Below are 27,909 nucleotides of genomic sequence, written 5' to 3'. Positions count from 1 at the left end.
GTCGGGCCCTCATGCCACCCTTATGAAGTCTGTTTCTGATTGTTTGGTCAGAGACATTCACACCAGTGGTCTGCTGGACGTCATTTTGCAGGGCTCTGGCAGTGCTCATCCTGTACCTCCTTGCACAAAGGAGCAGATACCAGTCCTACTGATGGGTTAAGGACCTTCTACGGCCCTTTCCAGCTCTCCTAGAGTAACTGCCTGTCTCCTGGAATCCTTCCAGCAATGGCACGTATTGTTGTGCCATCCTGGAGGAGTTGGACTGCCTGTGCGATTGAACGAAGGAGGACCCCAAAGGGAGGTTTTAAAAGGATATCACACTATGATCTGATTATTCCTCTATATCAACCACCGTGGAAGGAGAGCCTTTCGATTGAACAAAGGAGGACCCCAAACAGCAAGATACCATCTCATCCATACTTTGACCCATTTAAAGGTACACAAGTGTTATGTTACCGTAATGGTTTGGTCATATACTTGTGTTGAGAGCACAACTGGTGGGGGTGCACACTTATGCAAGTTTGTTCTCACTAAATTATCAATTAAGAAGCATGGGATATTTTATTTTTATATATTTTTTCCAAGTGAACTGTGCACGTTTGAAGAAGTATATGTATGGACTTTTTTTCTGGCCTTCTTTTTCACACTTTGTTTCACTTGTATATGGACTTTGTTTCTGGAAATTGATATTGATTGATCTATTCATTCCATTTATTTTATTTTATTACTTTAATACTTATTATTAATAGCAGCACTAGGATGTACATATGATTTACATTTAGTAATTTTGAGTGAAGCGTGGCATAATTTTGGCATTTAGTATTGGTTTGACACACTAGTATGAGTATGTGTTAGGTGCAGGCCATTCACAATCAGCAAGTAGAAGCTTTTTTTCATTGACATAGCAGCTGACAAGCTTTATATATAAATGTTTTGTTTTTATATATATAGCCATCTAAGAACAGAGCTTTTTCATTTATTATCTCACATGCACTGTTTTAGTGACACCTTTTTTCTCTTGATTAGTTTTTAAACACTGTATGCTCACCTTGACATTCCAGTGGCATTATGAACGCATACCAGTTTTTGTAGTGAAGCCGGAGTTACACAGGGCTGACACTTGTAAAACCTGTTCACGCCTCTTTTGCAGTATATAAAGTGTATCTGACTTAGTATTTGTTTCCCCTCAACTTCACTCCTTTAACTTGCCTTTCCTGTTTTTTAGCAACCAATCCTTTTGCTCGTGTTAAGGCAAGCTTTTTTTTTTTCTTTTCCCTCTCGTAAACTACAGGATTAAGGAACTGCTTCTTCAGAAAGTTGTTCTTGATTGTGAAAAGCAGGAAGCTAGGGCCACCGCAAGGCCTTATCACACATATCTGCATGTTATTTTCTCAGACCTACAGTGATAAGTCAGGATCACAGAATGAGCTCGCTAGGTAAGTGTGGTCGTGTATTTTGAGCTGCTATGTCTTCTAGTAGAGATTGTTAAACAGTGCCCTCTGGTAGGGTATTTGTGTGCAGAATCTAGAAAGTACATTTAGCATATAGAAGGAATCTATTTGTTTTAATATTGTTCAGCATTGTCCTGTTTATGTGTTGATTCTTGTCTATTTATATTTTCCAAACGTGCAAACAATTTGAATTCAATTAATGCAAATGGTATACATTTCTTTCATATAAACACACATGTGCATACATTTGTGTCATAACATTTAGTGAAGAGTTGTATATACGTTTGCATAAGTTGGATGAGCTTTTATATTGTAGAATAAAAATGCATTTGCAAATTGTTTCTCATATCATGAGTTGTATAGGGCAGGGTCCTGTTTATTCATTCTATCTTTGTGTCAATAGCAGACAACCTTCGTCCTTCTTCTAACAGGACAGGCAACCTGGTACTCGTTCACTCACAAATCCACGCCAAAGAGTTCACCTTTTCTCTTTTGAAGTGTTGTTTGTCCGAGTGTCTCTGCCCCAGATGTTTTTTCTGCAAGTACAACTCATCAATTTGTCAACAATACATGAGAGCAGACTTAACAAAGCAGCTGACAGGTTCATTGAATCTTGTGGCTAGCTCCCTTTCCTCATTTTACAGACATTAACTCATTTTGATCATGAAATGCTGACGAAAAATGAAAGTGTCCCAAAAATTAAAGCACCTTTGGAAATGTTATAGTGTTGACAGCATATGTTTGTTGGAAGAGGTTTCTTTTTGGAGATCAACAGAGTTACAAAATAAAGTCATAATCATAAAAAATGTCTCAGTTGTAAGCGATAACTGGAATCATGCTGTAGTCCCCTGGTGCCCAGTCTGTGGCCCTTTTTGAGCCTGCCATACGGTCCTTGGACCACAAGAGTCAGCAGTTGGGGGTGTTGATTTTGCATAGGGGCTGCAATGGCAGTGATTTCTAGCAATCTACTATAACATGTTCCCAGTTTCTGGCTCCTACGGAATGTCCTCAACCACAGTTGTGGCATGTCTGCAGTTTTCAACAGTTCTCTCTACTGAGTCTTCAGATTCTGACAGTCTTTAGTAGCATTACATGTACACAATATTATGTAGGACCCTTTGGTGACTTCATGGGCCACAATTGAGGCCCTCATACCTCATAAGTTGACAATCACTAGTTTAAATTTAGTTGAATGAAATTAATTTTGGTAGAATGACTGGTGTACTACATGATTTTAGGGGCCCATGTCACACTAGTGATCCTGTCATTGGTATAAGAAAGGAGAGAGAACACTCACTTGCTGTTGCTGCAGCATCAATCCTTTGCTGGCCAAAATGCTACAGAATCTTGCCCCCATGAGCGAGCAGGATTTCTTATATGAGGAACTGGCCTGGGGACACATTGGGAGCCTTCATCTGCAATTGTACTTTTCTGGGCTTCCAATGCGTCCTGGTACATTTGAGGAGGAATGGGCTCCCCCAGGCATACCTACCCCTAGTTTATACATTGCTATATATGCTTCAACATGAAGACTCTCAAAGATTAGAGTTAGGACCATACTTTTCAGAGGGATCTTAATGAGCCAGTGCAGCTTCCACACATATTTGCAAATGTTGTGCAAAAAAATCCTCTTAATTGTTTTTTTTTTTGTTTTTTGGGTTTTTTTTTTGCTGGCTAGCTGGTAATTGTGCTGGGAAAACGTTTGTTTTGTTTGTGTTGTACAAAACCCTTCCATGTACACCCTAGTTTAAAAGCCAGTTATAAATTGGGATGGTTGTCATTTTCATTTAGCTTGTAGGATTTCTAATATGACATGACCCTAAAAATGAAGAATAGAAAAAAAGTTGATTATTTTGTCTATTTTTTTAAATTTTATTTATTTTTTTCTTGAACAAGAGTCTTATTAAGAAAAAGTCAATCATCGCTTGATGATGAAAATGGCTACAAAGAAAATTACTTTAAGTAAAAATCTACTGAAACTATCACAGTGTATTATTCCAACATAACATGTTGAATAATTGGTAACACAATATCATTCCAATAATTAATATTGCATGGAGGGGAGGAGGGGTTTGATGGGAGGCAGTGGGTATTTCGTTGTGTCAAAAGAAGGCCCCCAAAGTTTCTCTTTGTGGCTGGGTCATTATACAGAAAAACAAGATGATCCTGGGAAGAAGGGCTTGGAATCATAAAGAATGCCAAGGTATGGGAAGAGAAAAAGCACTAAGAGGATACTAGAGAATGGAGGGGGTAGAGTACTAGCTTCTTGGAATAAAGATGAGGGAACAGTATAGTGGGGTTGGGGGGCTACCAGAGGTGGGTAGAACCCTTCCTGCCAGTTAGGAGAGTGGTAGTTTTTTTTGTGAAATGGTAGTAAGTAATTACTGTATGAATAACTATCCAATGGAATCATGTTCTTCTGAATTTTTACTCCATTTGCATAATTTTGTTCACTCTGGAGAACAAATTCAGTATAACTGGGAATTATTTTTTGCTTCCAGAATATTTGTATGCAGGCTCTTCCTGTGTTTAGTGGGTGTATTAAAGTACGTTTTTGTATCTTTTATAGAAGAGAGAGGTGCTGTGGAGTAGGTATGCCAAAGCATAGTCCTGTAGGTTTACATTTGTCTGCTTGTAACATATTGTATGTGTTTCACAGATTTTCAGGTAGGGACAGCTCCATAAAATAGGTACTAGAATTCTTATCTGGGATTATTGTATATAATGTCTGGGAGATTATATGTCTGTGCTCTAGAGATTGCATATGAAACAAAAAAATTCTATTTTTCTATCTGATTACAAATTATTGTAACTAAAAAAACCCATCATAATAATAAAAGTGGAAAACGGTACAAAAGACAGAAATGTATAAGGCTGTATGAATGATTTTAAAGTGGTACTAAAGGCAAAATCAAAAATGACATGCAGGCTGTCAGTAGCATTAACAAAGCAATCTTTGTTTTTCTGAGTCCCTCCTGTAAATTAGTTTTTTTTACCTGTTGTCCCTGCTGTTATTTTTTCAAATTCCTTTAACTGGCCAAGCTGTGCACCAAAAGTGGAAGTTACAGTGCTGAGACAAACCATTTAACAGTGACATGGTGTACAATGGTCAGCTTTTATTCATTTTTTAAATTTTTTTGGTCACCTATAAAAAGTTCTTTTAAAACTACCCTCTCCAGACAGTGCTGATGTCCAAGGGTGACTCTATTGCTCCTCCATAGATTGAGAAGCCACCCTAGGGATGTGTGTTACAGCAGTGTCACCAGGTGAAAATAAAGGAAAAAAAGGCCTAAAAATCAAAATCACCACATTTAAGGATTGTTAATCTGCAAAAATTAAATTTTGGGGTTTTGAGTTAAAACCTGCTTTAACTTGGCACATAGACACCAGGAGACAGAAACTGTGGACCCTAGAAGTGAAAGTTAATTTTTAATGATGTTATAGGATCATATATTTTATGAGGTTATAGAAGAATTTTATATACAGAGGACGCCTATAATTACCTGCCTTTATGTCTCCTGCATTTACTTAACAATGGACATAATGTTGTAAAATCTAAATATTCTTTCTATAGGAAAAGTTCCAGGCTAACTATAGAAACGTTGAATTTCAGGAAAAGCCACATTTCCTACATTAAAATTCACAGCTACAAAGTTCAAAGTCTGCGTCAGTGCCATATAAAAAAAAAAGCACATATGTAAAACAGGGCTTTGTGTATAACTATTCCCACAGGTTTACATCTAGCTGCAAAAAAAAAACAGAAATAAGAAGCAGTTATTGTGTAAGGGCAAGAGTGTGCTGAGAAATATAAATGGCAAGGATAAAGCAGCTTATATTTTGCCTTTTTGCCTCCCTCATCAACATGTCAATTCAATTTTTAAATTAAGCCTTTTGTTTTCACTGTTTACTTTATTTTAGAACCAGTGAAGTCATCACTGGGTCTCCGCGCTTCTCTATGCAATGCAGGAAAACCATGGCTGGTATGAGGAGCTGGCAGAGTGCTGTGTATGGCTTTGATATAGATAGCAGAATTCCTCTCAAGAATCTTCTGCTTTATGCAAACAGTGGGCTAGATCTTGGAGGGAGTTATGCAAATAGCAAAATGTCTTGATGGGTGGATGTTAGTCTGAGGCGTCGGTGTTACTAAATAGGCTTATGGGATTTTAAGCCTCCACGGTTAAAAGAACTGAAATCCAAGTAATGAAAGGGGCGAGCCAGAAACCGCAAAACTGAAGAGGAAAGGGTTAGATCAGCGGTACTGAATTAAAATACACGGAGGCCCGGTTGGTAACATTTTCTTCCTGCAGAGGTTCGAATCTAATTTTTCTTCTATTACTCAGGAGGTCTTTCATATCACAGCCCCTAATTAATGTCCTCAGTTCCCCCTTTCCTATCACAGCCCCCTGTACATTACAACTCCCTTTCACATTAGAGCCTCCCCAACATTATAGTCCCGCTTACATCACAGCCCTCCTTGACATCACAGTCCCTCCTTGACATCACAGTCCCCCTTGCAATCACAACCCCCCACATCACAGTTTCCCCCCTGCTGACATCACAGACCATTCATATCACAACTCCCTCCTCTCACATCACAGCCCCCATTTCACAGCTACCCCCACCCTCACTTCACAGCCCCCCATATCACAGTTCCCTCCTCTCACTTAACCCCCCATATCACAGCTCCCCCTTTCACTTCACAGCCCCCCATATCACAGCTCCCCCCTCTACAGCCCCCCCCATATCACAGCTTCACCCCTCTCACAGCCCCTCCACATCACAGCTCGCCTATATCACAGCTCCCCCTCTCACAGCCCCCCCATATCACAGATCCCCCCTCTGACATCACAACCCCCTCCCCCCCATATTCTTCCCTCTACCTTAACTCAGCATTTTGGAGAGTGGGAGGAATGGCAGGGTGGACTCCTGTTCTGCATGTACTCGCAGGCGCCGCCATCATCGCCACTGCTGTTGAAGTCACAGCAGGGAAGAGGGCGGGAGGAATGGAAGGAAGGACTTCTCTTCTGAATGTACCAACTTGCCACTGCGGCCGCTGAATTCAGAGCAGGGCAGGAGGCACAGAAGATACCCACTGAGCGCGTGAGCTGCCCAACTTTTCTTGTTAAACGGGGAGTGACCCGCTTGTTAATATGAAAGGTTGGCTCCCCTCCCCCACTCCCCCTGTGGACCTGCAGTGCCTCCCGCTCTCCTTCCTGTTCTGAGTTCAGCAGAGGCGGCAGCAAGCCTGTACATTCAGAAGAGGAGTCCTTCCTTCCATTCCTCCAGCCCTTGTAAATGCATTAAAAACCAATTTATCCGGAGGTAAAAAAAAAGTGAAAAAAGTCTTATCTGTTCAAAACTCTTTATAAAGTGCACTTTAACCATTTGATGCCCAGCCTATGGCCAAATGGCGTCCGTAAAAATGTATTAGCTTTCCGGGAGGCCGCCATATGGCGTCCTCCCGCACATGCGCAGTTCGCGCGCTTGCAGAGCCGTGCAGCGGCGCGATCTGTCACCGGCCGTGTACCTCGGACACGGCCGATGACAGATCTGAGTACCGGCCCCCGTTGCCGGTACCATGTGACCTGCTGTGACCAATCACAGCAGGTCACATGACAGTTGTATACAATGGATGGCTTCATTCATGCCATCCATTGTATACTAGTGTCTAGCTGTGAATGGTCACAGCTAATCACATGCACATGTCATGTGATTAGCTGTGCCAAATCACAGCTAAGTACAAAAAAAAAACAAAAAAAAAAAAAAACCTTAAAGGAATCGATTTCATTCAGGTAAATGCTTGCTTATAGCAAAGTAATTCTCTGCTATAAGCAAATTGTGTAAAAAAAAAAAAAAATACTGATCACTTCCCCAAAGTAGTACAACGTTAATATGGTAACATTGTACTACTTTGGACATAGTGAAATATGAAAAAAAAATCTTAGACAACAAATTTAAGAAAAAATTTAAAATAAAAAAAAATATTTTTTTTTTTCCACACTGTCACCAGTCAGTGTCCCTGATCACGGGCATGCCAGTTATATGATGACGCTGTACTGCACTGGTGACAGTATGTAAAAAAAAATAGTGAAAATAATTTTTTTTATTTTTTCATTTTCCGAAAAATTATGACAAAAAAAATACAACTTCAAAAAACTCGCCATGCCTCTTATGAAGTACGTCGGACTGTCTACTTTGCAAAAAGTGGTCATTTGGGGGATATCTGTACTATTCTGATATTCTTGGACCTCAAGAAATTAGATTGGCCGTCAGTACTTCAGGATTGATCAATTTTCAGATCTATACCATAGTTTGTGAACTCTATAACTTTCCTACAAACTAAAAAATACATCCTAATTTGGGTTATTTTCACCAAAGACATGTAGCAGAATACATCTCGGCCTAAATTTATGAAGAACAATTATTTATTTGCAAACTTTTATAACAAAAACAAAGAAAAATGTGTTTTGTTTTCAAAATTTTCAGTCTTTTTTGTTAATTTAGCAAAAAAATAAAAACCCCAGCGATGATTAAATACCACCAAAAGAAAGCTCTAGTTGTGTTAAGAAAATGATAAAATTTTAGTTTGGGTACAATGTTGTATGACTGCGCAATTGTCATTCAAAGTGTGAGAGCGCTGAAACCTGAAAAATGGCCTGGACAGGAAGGTGTAAAATTGCCCGGTATTGAAGTGGTTAAAGGCATGGGGCCAGCGCTATAAACCTCCCAGGCGCAATGCATCCTGGGGAAACTTGCTTCGTATTGTGAAAAAAATTTGTAAACCGAGGCATTATTTTCAATGGATTTTCATTCGTAAACTGAAAATTACATCAACCGAGGCGTTCGTAAACTGAGGTACACCTGTACTCTATTATCTTCTTAGATTATTCAGTTCAAGGGTTTGATAAAGCAGATCTGAAACACAATCTATGAGTCACCAGAACTGCAGTTCCCTTACGCATGAAGCCATTCAGAAATTATTTACCATCTTAAGAAACTATTACACATCATTAGTAACAATTTTAGCATTGTTTGTGTTTATTTAGTATGGCTCATCATTACTAATGAATACCTAAGTGTATCTCATGAAGGGATGAACCTGCTTGCTAGGCAGTGTTTGAAAGGGATGCTACGGTCCAAATAAAATATTACAAATGTGATTTTTTTTCCCGTTCAATATATTTATTGTGAAAAATTAAAAAGGATAAAAACAGAAGGACAATAGAAGCCCAGATCTGCATCGAACAAAGTGACAATTGTTCAAGCAGTACCTGAATTTCACCTGGCTGTCTCTTGTGGTCCTTGTACAATACAGCCAGATTAGGAGAGGGAGAAGCAGCACAAAAAGCCAATCAGAGTGACAGAGAGATGAGCTCTTCACTGTGCTGTTCCTTTTTTCACTGTCCAGTCCAAGCTTGGGACTGGGGCCACGACAGCTTCGGCTTCGAAGAAATAGGTTGAAAGATGCTTGATAAAGCAATATGCAGCGCTAGTGGAATAATAATGGACTAGTAAAAATCCAGTGACAAGACATAAAGTGAATGGATGAATAATTATATCCAAAGATAAGCATGAAATTATGAAAATATTGCACTGTAAATATATAACGAAAAAAATGAGTGCTTGATAATCTGTAATCCAGTAATTATGTGACTGGATGGGAACAAAAAGTGAGCACAAATATTGCACCAAAAGTAGATGTAAACATAAATGAATAAAGTTCATAAAGTGCCAAAAAAGTGCTCAATAATCCATAATCCAGTAGACTCGTGACTGGATAAGAATAAGAACATTATCAAACTTCAAACACAGATGTGATTCTGGTGACTGGGATTAGGAATGACTCCAGTGCTTGTGCCTTCAGATGGTGAACAATTGATAAGTGCTTGCTCTTACAAGAAGCGCAAGTTATATGCACATGTAGCAATGATGTCCAAACAAAATCCTGGTGGTCATCATGGATCTGGTCAAGGGCATAAGGGGGCTCCACTGGCACACTCATACAGCAGGGGAAACACTCCACACGTCCAACGGACCAATCCAGCACAGGGGGTGGCGAAGGAACTGCTCCTTAATTCCCAATTCAGCCACGGCACTATTAGATGTCAATTGACCTCCTTAAATGGCTCAGTAAAACAGGGCACCAGACAAGGATCATATAGTGTAGTAATCTATTTGATAGTGGGCAGAGTATTCCAAGTAAAAATACCAAAGGAAATTCAGCTTACATGTATGAGATAAAGATGGCCGCTGGACCAACATGCGGCCTTGGCGGTGTGATGTCAGCACGGCAAGGCTCCTCACTGACGCGTTTCGTGTGACAGCACATTATCGAAGATGCTGTTCATCATTTAACTGAAAAGACTGAGGAAATGAAGAGGTGGAAAAGTACAAGAGGTGGCTCTGGATTGTAGGTGAATATTGCAACAAAAGTCGTTTTTTTATTTTATTTTAATAGGCTATGCATTTTCTATTTTATTTTTGGCTGGACTTCTACTTTAAGGTTTGTTAATAATGCCAATGGGTTATAGTTACTGGATGCAGGAAGAGGCTAAATTTGGGAATTACTTTTACATCGTATATGCTGGAAGAATAGAAAATATAACATATTCTAAAAATCAAACAACAAAAATTAATATACAATATAGACCAAAAAAAGCAAATAGTATTGTATAGTATTGTGCATGTACTGTCTAGAATAGTTCATCTGAACAGTACTATATTATCTGTAGACTGTTACAAGTAAAACAGACTTGCATACACTTTCATAATACAGAGGCCTCTGCTCTTTTTGATAGTGTACTCATTCAAAGCAGGCCAGCACCACACATGTGATGTTTTAACACAGAACAATGAGCCTCTTTATTAGCAACTCCAACATTCATTTTGTAAATAATATTTTACCTGACATACAGTATGCATAATTACCATACTGTTCCTATAAAAAGTATAAAAGAACCACTATGGATTTATTTATTTTATATGTACAATAATTAACAAAAATATATTTTTCATTATCAAAGTGAAAACAGATCTCTACAAAATAATGTATATTATTTACAATGAAAAAAACACAAAATAGCTGACTGTAAAAATGTAAAGGAGACGTATGGCCAAAGCTTTTTTCTTTTTTTTGGCCATACTTCTCTTATGGGTCACATTAGTACACTTACTTTTGTGACCCAGAGTCAGCTAATAATGGACTATGGCCCGCTACTACCTGACTTCACAGAGCAGTTCCAGGCCCTGGAAGGACCCCAGCCATATTTTGAGGATCCACCCTTCTGGCTGACTGACAGCTGACTCAACATGTGTCTGAGAGCAGAAGCCAGCTGCGCTCGCCCCTCGCCAGCCAGGTGCTCCTGTGAGCATGGGGGGGGGGGCTGGGCGGAGAGCAGTGACTGACAGTCACAGCTCTCTGCTCAGAGCTGATTGATAACAGCAGTCATGTGATCGATTAATTTTGTTCTTAGAGCTGGTGGAGGACAGCTGCAGCAAAACACTGATGCTGCAGCATGGAGGTGAGTATTTGTGTTTGTTTTATATATGGCCCAAAGTTCTCTTTTAAGTATTTAGTAAAGGCCACTTTGGCAGCAGTTACAGCAGTCAGTGTGTAGAATAGTGCATTTCAATTTGTTTTTGATTTTCAGACAGAAATTGGATTTTCAAAGATTTGGATCTGTACAAATCTCTGAATGGACATTCAAATGTAAACGTATCAAAAAAAGTTATGAAATTAATTAATGCATTTGTTTCATTTGGATGACTACGATAGTAGTTCGGGCCTATGGAGAAATGAATTACATTTTCAAATTCATTAATTCGGATTCGAGTAAATTTGTAATTGAAATTGAATTTGTAATTGTCACAGTCAGTCAGTACACTTCCACAGTCTAATACAATTCTTAGGTTTGAAAAATTTAAGTCCACCGAATGTTGCATTATTTATAACGTTGTGTCTGAAAATCACAGATCCTTCCAAATATTTTCAATATATAAATAACAAAGTCACCAGGAATATCGTATTTGAAAACCTAATATACTGTATAGCAATCTTCAAAAAAAAACTGCTAAATTTTTCGAATCCACTTGGACCAACTAATATACGAAAAGAATGCCAAATATAACGACATGACTGCCAAAAACAAATCAGTTCAACATAACGAATACGATTAAATGAAATTCCTCAATGAACGAATGTAGCTGAAATGAAAATTTCCAGAATGCACATATCTATCGGTGTGGATAAATCCCTATCAGCTTGCACATCTACACATACCGGTTTTTCTCCATTCCCCTTTGTCCAAAATTGCTTAATCTTTAACTTGTTTAATGGGATTACGAGTGAACAGCTGAGCTTCAAATTCCATGTTGGACTGAGATTGAGACATTGCCATTCCAGTACATTTAATATTGTTTTTAAGTCATGTGGGCAGCACAGTGGCTAAATGGTTAGCACTTTCACATGCCAGTACTAGGGTCATTGGTTCAAATCCCAACCACAGCACCACCTGCCTGGAGTTTGCATGTTCTCCCTGTGCCTGCGTGGGTTTCCTCCAGGTACTCCAGTTTCCTCCCACACTCCAAAGACACGCTGGTAGGTTAATTGGCTCCTGTCTAAATTGGCCCTAGCATGTGTATGTATAAATGTAAGTGACTTTAGATTGTACATCCCTTGAGGGTTAGGGACTGATGTGAATGTACAATATATATGTAAAGCGCTGCATAAATTGTTGGTGCTATATAAGTACCTGAAATAAATAAGTCATTCTTGTGTACTTTTGGCTTTATTTGAGGTCATTGCTGGAACAAAAATCTCCTCCCAAAGCTCAGGTTTCTTGCAGACTGCATCAGGTTCTCCTCTAGTATTGCCCTTTTTTACTTTTCCTCACTAGTCTTCTCAGTGTGCATCCTATTCTTGGCAAATTTACTAGTGTGGCATGCTCCTTCTATTTCTTACAGACTAAAGCATATTTCCATTAAGTCAAAGACCCCACTATATGTTTGTTATGCATTCCCATTCACACAGAATGCCTGAAAAAAAATCTAGATGTTATAAAAGGGAAGGTGTCATGAGTGAGATTTTAATAATTTCTGGACATTTTCAGTGTCTTTGTCCCCACCCAGATCCCATAAACATAGAACTCAAGGGGTGGTTTTCTACAATTTGAACCCTTTGTTAGGACAGACAGTGGTCACACCTGTCACACCCTCCTGTTCCATGTTCTAGGGTCTTTCCCTCTGTGTGCAACTGTTGGCTTCCAGTCAATCATGGAGTTTTAAAGGGTTGGTGTGCAGATTGCTCAGTGTTTGGGCAACACATCTACACGCTAGCAGCTGGACCCCCTTTGTTCTACAAAGATTTATCCAGATTTTTCCTAGTTCTTCTCTGTATCACTGTGCTCCTTGTGTTCCTAGTTTGTGTGTTTGTATCCTGGAGTGTTTTTGGTCTCCAGTCTTGTGTACAGCTTCATGTGACCCTGTGCCTGTGTCCCTCCCCTTGCTATACCTGCAGGAAATACAGGGAAAAGGTCCCTGACTCTTTTTGTAAAACGCACCCGCAGGGCATCCATTTGGAAATGTGTGGTGCTGTGTCACCATGCGGTGGTTTTGCACACCCCAGAACATGCTGTGTTTTCAGATGCATGGTGGTGCCTTTAAGAATTAATGGCACCCTGTACATCTGCTAAAGAGCAGCATGTTTTGGCTGCGAGTGCAAAAGCACGTGCGATTTACACATACTCCAGCATCCTCAATAGTATGAACCTTGCCTTTCACTTTTGCTACTCAGTTCTGTGAGCTACAAGAAAGTCTTACCTGCCCTTGGATGCAACCTGCTTGGGTGAGTCAGAAAACTGCAACCATGATACCGCCTACAGGGCAACATCTCTACCTCTAGAAGCTCTAGTGAAGACCTATCTTAGATTCGAAGCCTTGGGCATTTTCGGGACTCTTACCTTGCCAAGTGAGTAGCTGGCCGAGTTCTCTGTGTCCACCCTGTGACTTTCACCACTATCCAGCCAGCTGCTATACAAAGTCCTGTCAGCCACTCTGCCCCTAGTCGAAGCAGGTTGCCTAATCCGTGACACAATCTAGTTTACAGCTGATAAAAAAGAACTGTGAACACAGTACAGACAGGGTTAATCAGGGGCGGACTGACCATTTCGAAACTCGGGCACTGCTCGAGGGCCCGGGGTCAGTAGGGGGCCCCATGAGATGCCCCTGGTACCTTTTTCATAGGCTTTTTTGAGTTTGGGCAAGGACACAGGGGCCCTATGATCCCCTATTGCCCGGGGGCCCCATGAGTTGTCAGTCTGCCCCTGGGGTTAATTATTCTAAACATTATTCCGCAGCTCCCTTCTAAACCATACAAAGCAGGGAGAGCATGTAAGGATTTTTTAAATAAGTAAAAAGCACTTAAAAAGGTAAACTGCTACATTAATGGGAACATGTAACAAATATAAAGTAGGCATAAAGTAGGCATCATCCCAATTTGGCTGCAAAGGTGGAAATACACTTCAACTCTTCTCCAAGGTTTATTCAATGACTTTTCTTGTATCTGTCTTCTGATCAGTGCCATTACTATCATTGCTCTAAACCTCTTGACTATATACATGTGATCTTTATTTAACTATGTGTCTTTAAAAATAAATTTTAGGTGTGTCATAATTTGGGTGTGTGATATTTAAGGGGGAGTATACTTTTGCAGCCAGTTATTTTGTGTTGCGTTTTTTTTCATTAAATTATTTGATAAGAGCTGTTTTCACTTTGACATTAAAGCTGACTCCAGGCAGACAGAAAAAATACACTTTCATGCAACCCTGTGTTCAATAATACGTACTGAATTTTTTTTTTTAATGCAACCAGTGTAAGTACCTGAATTTTGAGTGAAAGAAGAAACACAAGGAGATAGCCAGGTGTTTTGGAGCACAAGGAGCATGCTGATATGGGGAAAGAGCCAAAGGATGGAGAGATGAGCTCATAAGTCTGTTTCTTTTTTTGCTGTCAAGTTACAGGTGGCGGGATGGAGTCTGGAACAAAACCTGTATTACTGAACTGCAGCAGTAGTGACAAATCAGGTCTCCTGCCATATGAAAATCTAATAAGTAGAAGGATAGAACTTAAAGCGGAGCTCCACCCAAAAGAGGACATTCTGCTTTAAGCCTTTGTCCTCCACTCCACATTATGGATTGGCACCTTTGGAGAGCGGGTACCCAAATTTGACAGGTACCCGCTCCCACTTCCGCTGCGATCGCCTAGGCGATCGGAAGTGGAAGTTGCTCTCCCTCCCATGTGACATGTGACAGGTCCCAGAAGGCTATGGGGCCATTCACAAAGCACAGTGCTTCTCAAGCATGAGCAGTGGGCACCCGTCTGTGAAGCCGCAAGCTGTCACAGCCGGGTACCCACACTGAAGATGTCGGCACCAGGGAGAGAAGACAGCCGGTGAAACCAGCAGTGGTGAGGACACCGCTGGACCGAGGGATAGGTAAGAGGCTGTATTCTAAAAGTCATCAGCTACAGTTTTTGTAGCTGCTGACTTTATTTTTTTTCAGGTGGAACTCTGCTTTAAAATACGTTGGCAGGTAAAACAGCTCTCCTGTTAGGTTAACAGATTTGCCTAGGTATTTGGCTGCAGTTCATATATGCGCTAATGTGTCTATTCTGAGAGTGTGCTGCACAGAGCTCCGGGTCTTATACTAATGATCAGGAACTGGGAAGCCAGCTTCCTGATCACCTGATCACTTTGATAGCTTTTGATTAGCTACAGTATCACAGTGATCAGTCATTGTATAGCCTGCCCCTTTGTTTTTTTCTCCTGTTTAGTTTTTCCACCTGACCATTCTGTATTTTCATTCATTTAGATTATGAGAATGAATACGCCATGGTATTTTTATGTGTCACTTGTTCAACTATATTACCTGTAGGTACATTTTGAAAAGCTATAATGTTTGTCTGTTCATATATGTTAACCACTTCCCGCCCACAATGTACTGTGGACTGGTGGCAGCTACAGGACCAACGAAGTACCCATATGTCGCTGAGGCTGTACCAACACAGGGGGTGCAGCGCTCCCCCCTGCGTCTGATGTGTCCACTGGACACAGCAGAATGCGGATCCAAGTAATTGGGACCAAGTGATCATGTGATTGCTATGCATCACATGATAAAAATGCTAGCAAAGCTGTTATGAATCAATCTTTGCTTTGCTTCTGATCTTGGAAAGCTGTGATTGGCCCACAGATCTCACATGGTAAATGGGCCAATCACAGCACTCTATACCATGTGACCAGCTGGAGCCAATCACAGATCACTGTATTTTGAACTGTCATGAACTTAACCTATTCATGGCAGTTCAAAGCAAGCATTGCACTGCAATAATCTTTTTGCTCCAGCAATGCAACGTGTAAAAAAGAAAAAAAAAAATCACCCCCCAGAGTAATACAATGTTACTATGGTAACATTGAACTACTCTGATGAAAGTATTTTTTTTTAAATAGTAAAAAAAAGAAAAAATGGTAAAAAAATAAAAATATTGAAATCCAATTTTTTTTATTTTAATTTTTTTTAATTACTTGCTGTCCACCCACAATGTGCAGGTGAGCAGTGGCTCTGGGCAAAGCGACGTACCCTTACATCGCTTTCTATATACAGATGTGCATGCACATGCATGTGCTCCCCGCTGCCCCTTATGCCACTCCAGGGAAAGAAGAGAGAACACTGCACTAAGTAAAAGCAGTAGATTTTACACACACACACACACGTTAGATTACCACATTTAACCATTTGATCACCCTTATTAACTTTTTGATCACCCTGTCACCCAGCCAGTGCCATTAATACTGTGTCAGTAAAACATTTTTTTCACTGATCACTGTATTACTGCCACTAGCGACATCAGATAGTGTCAGGGTCAGTTCCCCTCCCAATCCCTTCTTCTGTTACATACAGGTGAAACTCGAAAAATTGGAATATCGTGCAAAAGTTTGTTTATTTCAGCAATACAACTTAAAAGGTGAAACTAATATATGAGATAGACTCATTACATGCAAAGCAAGATAGTTCAAGCTGTGATTTGTCAAAACTGTGATGATTATGGCTTACAGCTCATGAAAACCCCAAATCCACAATATCAGAAAATTAGAATATTGCGAAAAGGTGCAATATTCTCGGCTCAATATTATCAGCTAATTAAGCCATAACACCTGCAAAGGGATCCTGAGCCTTTAAATGGTCTCTCAGTCTGGTTCAGTAGGAATCACAATCATGGGAAAGAATGCTGACCTGACAGTTGTGCAGAAAACCATCATTGACAACCTCCATAAGAAGGGAAAGCCTCAAAAGGGAATTGCAAAAGAAGTTGGATGATCCCAAAGTGCTGTATCAAAGCACATTAATAGAAAGTTATGTGGAAGGGAAAAGTGTGAAAGAGAAAGGTGCACAAGCAGCAGGGATGACCTCAGCCTGGAGAGGATTGTCAGGAAAAGGCCATTCAAAAGTGTTGGGGACTTTCACAAGGAGTGGATTGAGTGCATCAAGAGCCACCACAAACAGACGGATCCTGGACATGGGCTTCAAATGTTGTATTCCTCTTGTCAAGTGCTCCTGAACAACAAACAATGTCAGAAGCGTCTTACCTGGGCTAAAGAAAAACAGACCTGGTCTGTTGCTCAGTGGTCCAAAGTCCTCTTTTCTGATGAGAGCAACTTTTGCATCTCATTTGGAAACCAAGGACCCAGAGTATGGAGGAAGAATGGAGAGGCACACACTGCAAGATGCTTGAAGTCCAGTGTGAAGTTTCCACAGTCTGTGTTGATTTGGGGAGCCATGTCATCTGCTGGTGTTGGTCCACTGTGCTTCATTAAGTCCAGGGTCAACGCAGCCGTCTACCAGGAGATTTTGGAGCACTTCATGCTTCCTTCCGCAGACGAGCTTTATGGGGATGCTGACTTAATTTTCCAGCAGGACTTGGCACCTGCCCACACTGCCAAAAGCACCAAAACCTGGTTCAATGACTGTGGGATTACTGTGCTTGATTGGCCAGCAAACTCGCCTGACTTGAACCTCATAGAGAATCTATGGGGCATTGCCAAGAGAAAGATGAGAGACATGAGACCGAACAATGCAGAAGAGCTGAAGGCCGCTATTGAAGCATCCTGGTCTTCCATAAAACACAGGCTGATAGCTTCCATGCCACGACGAATTGAGGCAGTAATTGCTGCAAAATGGGCCCAAGTCAAGTACTGAGTACATATGCATGCTTATACTTTTCAGAGGTCCGATATTGTTCTATGTACAATCCTTGTTTTATTGATTGCATGTAATATTCTAATTTTCTGAGATTGTGGATTTGGGGTTTTCATGAGCTGTAAGTCATAATCATCACAATTATGACAAATCACAGCTTGAACTATCTTGCTTTGCATGTAATGAGTCTATCTCATATATTAGTTTCACCTTTTAAGTTGCATTACTGAAATAAATGAACTTTTGCACGATATTCTAATTTTTCGAGTTTCACCTGTATGTATTGTAGCTTCATGTTTTTTAAAAAAAACTCTTTTTGAACTGTTCAAAATTTACTATATAAGAGAAATGTGCCATTAAAGTCCCGTCCAAAAGAGGATTTTCCCCCCCCTTATATACTTTTTTAAAGCAGAGGCCCTAGAGAATACAATGGTGGGTTTTGCAAATGTTTATGCTACACAGTATTTGATCAGCAATTTTTCAAACGCAAATTTTAATGCACAAAAACAAAATATATTGTCCAATTGTTTGATAAAATATAAAAGATAAAAGGTCTAGTGCTAGAATTACTGCCCTCAATCTGACGTTTGTGGTGATACCTCACATAGTGCAATCTCTGGGTGCCTTTTCTCCCAAAGTTGGTTCCTGATGTTAAAAGGGAGAATCTCTTCTTCTCTCTCTCCAGGCATGACAGCCTGTTTTCTAGGAACCCAGCAGGGTGTTTCCTTAAAGCAGAGAACCAATTGCCTCATTTGGGGAGGGGTGTTTCGGCGGGGACCTTGGCTATGACCACTCACATGTTTATATAATGGTCAATAACCATTCATAGGTGCATGCAGCAGCCTAGCCACTGGCAGGTTAATATGCAGAACCATATTCTGAACGTCCAGACATCAAATATGACATATCTGGCTGTGATGGTTAAAGAGATATCGCTGTCTGTTCTCTGGTAGAGGTTATCTAGGGGTGTAAGATATCAGGTGACTCGTATTAAACTGACCTCTCTGAATGTATGCTTTGTTTTATTGTACCTTGTTCCTGCCGGGACTTATGAAATTGCATGAAAAAGTGGTTTCAAGTGGGATGTATGTTTTACTGCCACCCTGGAATGTTTTCATGTCCAGTGACTGACTGGTTTATAGCTTTACGATCAGGCCAGGGCAAGAGTCTGACAGACATTATGGAACCAGCTAATTGGGTTTACAACCATGAAGTGTATCCAGCTGTGCCTGATGACCTTGTGACCCCAGCATACACACACACCACATGCCATTCAAAAAAAAGGGAGGGGGACTGATTTGGAGTGAGAATGACATTTACAGAGTATGATCCAAATTATGGCTGTCACTGTCCATATCTGTGCGCACAATTATCACAGTTCACACTTGACGCATTTCGAGATCAACAAAAATCTCTTCCTCGGAAGTGCTCAAGAAGGCATGATGCCTATAACAAACATACATGTATCAATATACATTGCACGATTTAATTAGAATAAACAATTTGATAAATTTATGATATGATTCTACACTTACATGATTCCATGTAAGGTAAAAAAAACACCAAACATTTTTTAAAAGAACAAATTGTTATATGAACACAGCCAAAGACTTCTCATATATCTCAGGCAAAAATAATAAAACAAAACAAAAATTGGTAAAGAAAAGAAAAAATGAACCAGTGCAGGATAGATGTCGCCCAAAACGCCTCCTGAAAAAAAAATATAATGTTTGGGGGTTCAAAGTAATTTTCTAGCAAAAAATCTGTTTTTCATGTAAACAAAAAGTGTTAGTAAAGGCTTGGTCTTCAAGTGGTTAGAAGAGTGGGTGATGGCATAAGCTTCTAATGTTGTCCCTGAAATGGCAGGATAGTAGAAGCAACCCCCCCCCAAATGTCCCCTGTTTGGAAAGTAGACACTCCAAGGTTTGCTAAGGGGTATTTTGCAGATCTCATTTGTTGCCACAATTTTTTAGAAAATGAAGAAAGAAAATGAAAATGTATTTTATCTTTTTTTTTTTCTTTTTTAAAACTTTGTGACAAAAAATATATCTGAAAAATGCCCACCATGCCTTATCAAATTTCTTGGGGTGTCTACTTTACAAAAAGGGGATATTGGGGGGAGGGGTGTTTGTACTGTCCTGGCATTTTAGGGCCTCCGGAACTGTGATAGGTATTGAGGAAGTGACATGAGGAAATATGCCCTTTGAAAGCCTGGAGATCATTAGATTTTCAGGGTCTGTATGTAGCTAGGCTGTCAAAAAGTCTCTCACATGTGGTATCCCCATGCTTGGGAGAAGTAGCAGAATGTGTTTTGGGGTGTTATTTCACAATATATCCATGGCATGCATAAGCAATATATCATTTGAGTGACAATGTTTTTTGTCATTTTTTCAAAAAGTTGTGGCAAAAAATAAAATCTTCCATGGACTCAACATTCCTCTCAGCAAATTCCTTGGGGTGTCTACTTTCCAAAAAGGGGTAATTTTGTGGGTTTTTATATTACCCTGGCATTTTAGCACCTCAAGAAATGTAATAGGCAGTCAGAAAGTAAAAACTGTGTAAATTTCAATGCATATACCATATATTGTAGACACTATAACTTTCACACAAATAAATATACACGTATTTGGGTTTTTTTTTAACCAAAGACATGTAGCAGAATACATTTTGGCCTAAATTTATGACTAACTTTGAATTCAATGGATATTTTTATAACCGAAAGTAGGAAATATTTTGTTTTTTCAAAATGTTCAGCTTTTTTTGTTTATGTCACAAAAAATGAAAAAACCCAGCGGTGATCAAATACCACCAAAAGAAAGGTCTGTTTGTGACAAAAAAAAGGACATACATTTGTTTGGGTACAGTGTTGAATGACAGCGCAATTACCAGTTGAAGTAGTGCAGTGATGAATAGCAAAAAATGGCCTGGTCATGAAGGGGAGTAAAACTTCCAGATGGCAAGTGGTTAAAAAAGTCAACAATTTCCATGGGATGTACTTACTTTTGCAAAATTGTATATAATTTAGGGTTTGAGAAATGCCTGTATCGCTATTGCTATTTTTATCTTATGTTTCTGGCATAGTTGTGTCATCAATTGTTATGTAGTGCTTTCTTTCGATTTTTCCCCCTTGCCCCCTGCCGCCTTGCAGTCTCTTTTTTTTTTTTTTTTAATTTGTGATCATGTAATATCCCCTATCACAGTTACACAATCTTCAACACATGCAAACACTATGCATTTATCCTTTAAAGAGTATGTGGCTGGAATTTAATTAGTAATGCTTACATAAATAACAGCTTGAGTCAGGACATAACGTACACAGTAAAATACGTGCTTACACATGAAACAAAAAATAAGCATTCATTATTCACTTCCAGAAAAAACATGGATGTTCGATCAGTCATCGTCTCATGATTTAGTTAGAGGTATAATTAGTATCATGCATCAAGTGTGTTATCACCTGCTTTTTTAAGATATTGCATTGGCTGGTATGCAGGTTGTGCTAACTGGCCAGGGCTGTACTAAATAGACTTCCATTTATTATTTCTTAGCGCTAACATGCTCATTTAAGTCTACTGTATTGTTATAGAATTTTTACTACTACCACTAATACGCTAGTGTGTTTCAAATAAAGTATATACCTATACAGTTGTACCCTTTTACCAAAAACCCTGTATGAGTTCCCCTACCCCTTATTTAAAGTTACTACCACCCCTTGCTGTAATACCAAAAATCAGACATTAGATGCAACACAGTTCCCCTTTACACTGTGCAGCTTTCCCCTGCCCGATGCACAGGTGTGACTACAAGCTTCATAGTAATGACTGTAAACGTTGAATTGGGCTTTGGCATTCATCTCTATGCAGCTTTTACTTTGATACACATTTGTAAGGCAATGTGATGTGTATTTGCACTCATGCACTGGCATTGTCATCAAAAGAGGCATTTAGCACCTGTCAGCACCTGTAACTTTCCTGGCACAAGCAAGGCAGCATCTTAAACAAGGGGAGGAGAAAGAAGAGGTAGGTAAACAACTGGATTTCCTCTTGTCCATTCACAGAATGCCTTGCATTCTGTGAAAAGAATACAAGGCTTTTTTGAAGGGATGAGGAGGGAGGAAGGGAGGAGTGAATGACATGTTCTGTACTATGGCCAGAACTAGTAACTAGCAGTGCTGCAGTCCTTTATTAGAGGTAACTTATTTTCAATGGAGACTTTCCAAAAATATTTTTCCCTGGAGTTCAGTATTAAAGATATCTTTAACTCTACTTTTGACGCTTACCAGACCATTTCTTCTTTTGTTCAAATATTTTATTGATGGCCAGAAAACATTTGACATACTTTACATGTCTCATGTACAGTTGCAAGAAAAAGTATGTGAACCCCTTGGGATTACGTGGAGTTTTGCATGAATTGGGCATAAAATGTGCTCTGAACGTCATCTAAGTCACAACAATAGAAGAACACAGTCTGCTGAACATAATACTACACAAACATTAGATGTTGCCATGGTTTAATTGCACATAACATGTAAACATTCACAGTGCAGGGAGGAAAAAGTATGTGAACCTTTGGACTTAATAACTGGTTGACCCTCCTTTGGCAGCAATAACCTCAACCAAACGTTTCCTGTAGTTGCAGATCAGACCTGCACAACGATCTGTAGTAATTTTGGACCACTCCTCTTCACAAAACTGTTTCAGTGTAGCAATATTCTTGGGATGTCTGGTGTGAATCGCTCTCTTAAGGTCATGCCACAGCATTTCAATCGGGTTGAGGTCAGGACTCTGACTGGACCACTCCAGAAGGCGTATTCTGTGCTGTTGCAGGCATTGTTTTGTTGAATTACTTGTATGCTTTGGGTCATTGTTCTGTTGCATCACCTATCCTCTCCGGAGCTTCAGTTGGCGGACAGATGGTCGTACGTTTTCCTGCAAAATGTCTTGATAAACTCTGGAATTCATTTTCCCATCAATGACAACAATCCGTCCAGGCCCTGAGGCAGGAAAGCAGCCCCAAACCATGATGCTCCCTCTGCCATGTTTTACAGTGGGGATGAGGTTTTGATGTTGGTGTGCTGTGCCTTTTTTTCTCCACACATAGTGTTGTGTGTTCTTCCCAAACAACTCAATCTTGGTTTCATCTGTCCACAGTATATTTTGCCAGTAGTGCTGTGGAACATCCAGGTGCTCTTTTGCAAACTTCAAACGTGCTGCAATATTCTTTTTGGACAGCAATGGCTTCCTCCGTGGTGTCCTCCCATGTACTCCATTCTTGTTTAATGTTTTCCTTATTGTAGATGTGTCACCAAAAATGTTAGCATGTGCCAGAAATTTCTGTAGGTCTTTAGCTGACACTCTGGGATTCTTCTTTACCTCATGCAGCATTCTGCGCTGTGCTCTCGCAGTCATTTTTACAGGACGATCACGCCTAGGGAGAGTAGCAACTGTGCTAAACTTTCTCCATTTGTAGACAGTCTGTCTTACCGTGGACACATGAACATCAAGGCTTTTGGAGATACTTTTGTAACCCTTTCCAGCTTCATGCAAGTCAACAATTCTTGATCGTAGGTCTTCTGAGAGCTCTTTTCTGCGAGGCATGGTTCACATCAGACAGTGCTTCTTGAAATCAGTAAACCCAAAACAGGTGTGTGTTTTTTAAGGACAGGACAGCTGTCAGCAACACATCCAATATCATCACACTGATTGGAGTCAAGGTTGGCTCACTCCTGGCTCCAATTAGCTCTGGGAGAAGTCATTAAGCTAGGGCCTCACATTTTTCCTCCCTGCACTGTGAATGTTTACATGTTATGTGCAATTAAACCATGGCAACATCTAATGTTTGTGTAGTATTATGTTCAGCAGACTGTGTTCTTCTATTGTTGTGACTTAGATGACGTTCAGAGCACATTTTATGCCCAATTCATGCAAAACTCCACGTAATCCCAAGGGGTTCACATACTTTTTCTTGCAACTGTAAGTTGTAGGCATAGTTGCCATGCAATAGAAAGATAACAATATAAAAATTGTTTGTTTAACAATAAAACATTCCAGAGCTGCAGATTTGACATCAAAAGACTTGTAGAACTTAAGGCTTTGAGAAGCTCTGGTATGAGACACAATAGTGTTGTTACATCAAAGAGGTATAAAAACGTATACGAGGTTTTAATGTGTAACAATAGGTTAAGGAAGAGTCTCAACTAGGAAAGTAGCCTGAGTCGCTAAAGGCAAGAGGTTCCTACTTAGGAGTTGTCTCACTGGAACCTAAAGTACACTGCTCAAAAAAATTAAAGGAACACTATGAAAACACAGCAGATCTCAATGGGGAAAAAATATCATGCTGGATATCTATACTGATATGGACTGGGTAATGTGTTAGGAATGTAAGGATGCCCTATCGTTTGATGGAAACAAAATTGATCAACCCACAGAGGACTGAAATCAAAGACACCCTGAAAATCAAAGTGAAAAAATGATGCAGCAGGCCAGTTCATTTTGCTGAAATTTCGCTGCAGCAACTCAAAATGGTACTCAGTGGTTTGTATGGCCCCCACTTGCTTGTCTGCATGCCTGACAACATTGGAGCATCCTCCTAATGAGGCCACAGATGGTGTCCTGGGGAATTTCCTCCAAGATCTGGACCAGGGCATCACTGAGCTCCTGGACAGTCTGAGGTGCAACCTGGCAGTGTCAAATGGACTGAAAAATTATATCCTAGAGGCATTCTATTAGATTCAGGTCAGGCAAGCGTGGGGGCTATTCAATGGTATCAATTCCTTTATTCTCCAGGAACTGCCTGCATACTCTCGCCATATGAGGCCGGGCATTGTCATGCACCAGGAGGATCTCTGGGTCTAGAGTGATTCCAAGGTCCTTCTCCCATTTAGTGCCATATGGAGGTGGATTGCAGCTAAAAGGTTCTAGTATTTATTTGTAGAAGGTGGAAATAAGGCAGCGGAAGAATTCAGAAGATTAGATACCAAATGATTTGCACAGGGATGGGAATCATAGGAATGTAGTTGACGTGAAGAATTGATGTGTTCAGATCAAACCTGCCGAGGACCAAGCCAAGAAAGAAGAGGGGGAAGTCCAGGAAGGGTAAAATGATGGGTTGCAAAGGAAAGAGAGAAGGGGTATGTGCGGGAATTGTAGGTTATATCGTGTTTTAGGTCGGTCCCAAAGGATGAGACTGTGGCGCGTTACAGGATGAGTAAGAGGGCAGCAGTGGGAAGGAGCAGGACACCGGAGGTTAGCCACCGATGGGGGGGTCACAATCGACAGGTTCCAGTGTGATCCAGAGGGGAACTTCTTTGGTAGAAAGGTATTTGGGGAGTTGGGATAGCTGTGCAGCTTGGTAATATTTAGAGATGTTGGGTATGACCAGTCCACCTTTAAGTTTTGAGGTGTAGGAAGTCAAGGTTTACCCCAGATGAAAGTGTTAATGCGACATTCTAATATTCTAAGAAAGTGTGCTGGTACTGAAGTTTAGAGGACATGAAAGAGATATAATACTTTTGGGGAGGACTGTGATTCGGCCCAGTCAGGCCAAAGGTATGAAGGACAGGAGGACATTAGTGCAGTAAGGTGGGAAAGCCTGGAGGGGTAGTTAGTGGCGAAGAGGTTTGAGGGATCTGCAGGGAGATTAATGCCTAGATAGGACATGTGATGTGGGCACCAAGAAGATGGTAAGGCCTCTTATAGTTGATTACATTGATCTTCTGGTAAGAAAATATTGAGGACTGTAGATTTTTGAGGGTTGACTATCAGGCCTGAGACAAAAACCAGACCATTTCTTATGGTCATTCCCAGGCAGGCTGTCCTACATGTCCTGTCTAAAGTCCCCATATCAAGGTTTTCTAAATGTCTACTGTTTGGGGAGAACCCTGTTCTGGTGGTTTTGGGGGCTACTAAGGTCCGTAAAGATCTGGCAGTGGCTTGTGACTGTTCTTGGAATGCACAGAATGCATTCCATTGCTTTATTTCTTTTTTCTCCCATCCTTGCTGTCAAGCCTCTCTCTGGGTGGCACAGACTCGCTATATTAACATCACTATAACTGGTGTATGAATGAGGCCAACTTTGGGTAAAGTTTTAATAAAAACTTCACTTTAGCATAACCTTTCTCTGCATCATCCAACTTCAGGAGATAGAAGTGCTCCTTACTCTAGAAAAGAGTCACAGTCAAGATCTCTGCATCATTGCTCCCAGTCTCACCACAGCTCCAAAGACAAAAACAATTTTCACATTCTCAAAGACATGGTTATTTATCAGCAAATCAATGTGGGGCATGTGGCAAGCCTGTGGCAAGATAAATTAGTTTGTGTTATTTGTCTGTCAGAGGCCAGAACAGAGAGAATCTGATAACATACAGGTCAATATTATACAGGTCAGATATATAATCAAACTGTTCAAGAATCCATTTTAGCCCTATCATCCTAGGTACCTGCACTTTCTAATATGGGTTCTTAGCCAACAGGCATGATTCCTTCCTTCCTCCTAATCCCTTGGAGGTTGCAAGAAAGGCAACAGCCTCTATGATACTCAGGGATGACTTACAGGAGCCTATTAGGTTAGGTTTTGATTTTCCTCTAGTACAGTCTTTTGTTACAGCTGTCAAACAAGTTATTGAATGGCCTAATCCAGACTCTGCTCCTGCAAAGGCTGAACAGTTTCTGGCACCAAAAGAGCTTTATTGAAACATTGAATATGCTTTAAAGCGTTGCACAAACTATTGGCACTCTACAGATCCTATATAATAATAAAATACAAAACTATAATCTGCATAAGCATTAATGAATATAACATCTATAAAGTGAAGAAAAGTCATGCACCCACGCTGGGGTCTGCAAAGCAGTAGTAGTGTATAAGGTTGTGAATATGATCTATTACAAAAATGATAAGGTCGCTCATACTGCTATGAATCTTAAGCTCTGTTGTGTACAGTGCCCTGACAATCGTACAACCTAGTCCTAAAAAAATGGTCATTGAGCCAGTTACACAATGTACAAAAAGAAAAAAAAAGGGTGGGGGGAATCGCACTGAAAGCCGACAGAATGTTTGATCATAGAAGCAGACCAGTCTGTGCCTACTAAAAGAAGGCGTTGACACCACAACATTAAGTGATATCGAGTCAATTTAAAACCATGAAAGAGGTCCTCTTGAGAACTGTGAAAAAGGAAGCCAAGGAAAAAAAAAAAAAGTACTAAAAGTGGGAAAGTGGAAAAGAAATAGGGCGTTCTCACCATGGGGGGATTTAGAATGCGGACCCATCCCTAAACAGGTCAGGCGGGGGATGTTATAATTACCATTTAGAGATGGGCCAGCCATGTAGTGAATCTAGACACTGGTTAGTAATCAAGCCAGGGCTACCAAATCAACAGAAACGTATTGCGTTTGTCTTCCAATACTGCTGTTAGCTTTTCATTAATCAACATACACTTGATTCTTGACCTACCTTCTTTAAAATGAAGGATCAGAGATTTTCAGGCACATGCTATTGTTTGCCTTTTTGCCATAAAGGAGAACTCAATCAGTGCCCAGGATATATGCAGGATAGCCTTTAACAGTCTGTGGAGAAGGGCTTCACTTGGGTTTTTCCACAGGTTGATATGCGTGAAAAGAGTGGATCAAGTTATATACCCTAAAAGGCTGAATGTTTTCATTAAAAAAAACATATCCTCTTTTCCATTCATGGAAAAAATAAAGAAGTTGTTTTTTAAAGAGTGGAAAAAAATTAGAAAAAGCCACCCATCAACAATTTGTTTAAGTTATTACAGAGGAGGACATACTGTACCTCCTCCTGCATTGTAAGGTAAAAAGAACTGGATTCAACCTCTCCATAGCCTTTTTTATTGAGGCAGATCACATTAAACCTGTTGAGAAATGCTTGCATTCAGTTATGGCACCTTTTCCTAAAAGGTAAGGAATATCTTAAGCTCCTGCTCACTGCTTTTATGTCTGGTTGCAGGGTTTTGGAGATACAAGCTTTGGGCACACTTATGCTTTCTCCAGAACAGAGTAGCTCTCAAAACATTACCTTATTTCCAACCTAAAGTCATGTTTGACCTAAACCAAGAAACAGTCTTGTCAGCCTTCCCAAGTAGTTTTTCCAATCCAAATCATGTGTTGGATGTGGGCTTTGCTATCCAAACTTATGTAAACAAGACCGTAAGTTTCAGATACTGTTTTGAAAAGGTTAGTTCAACGAATTCAAGGAC

General features: G+C 40.1%; 1 protein-coding gene across 1 annotated transcript in view; it reads left to right on the top strand.

The window, feature by feature from the left end:
- The first annotated feature begins 1,179 nt into the window (after positions 1–1,179).
- MNMIP1 (manchette microtubule inner protein 1) overlaps positions 1,180–27,909 on the top strand; it is a 159,328-nt gene continuing 132,598 nt past the window's right edge. Inside the window, exon 1 of the mRNA XM_089678986.1 lies at positions 1,180–1,436. Coding sequence (XP_089535112.1) covers positions 1,424–1,436 — 13 coding nt within the window. The 5' untranslated portion in view covers positions 1,180–1,423. The remainder of the gene's footprint in view (positions 1,437–27,909) is intronic.

This window comes from Staurois parvus, unplaced genomic scaffold (genome assembly GCF_062004578.1).
Source record: "Staurois parvus isolate SC_StPar_1 unplaced genomic scaffold, SC_StPar_1.0 ptg000214l, whole genome shotgun sequence".
NCBI lineage: Eukaryota > Metazoa > Chordata > Amphibia > Anura > Ranidae > Staurois > Staurois parvus.
The sequence above is the reverse complement of the archived record's forward strand: the minus strand, read 5'-3'. Positions and strand labels throughout refer to the sequence as shown.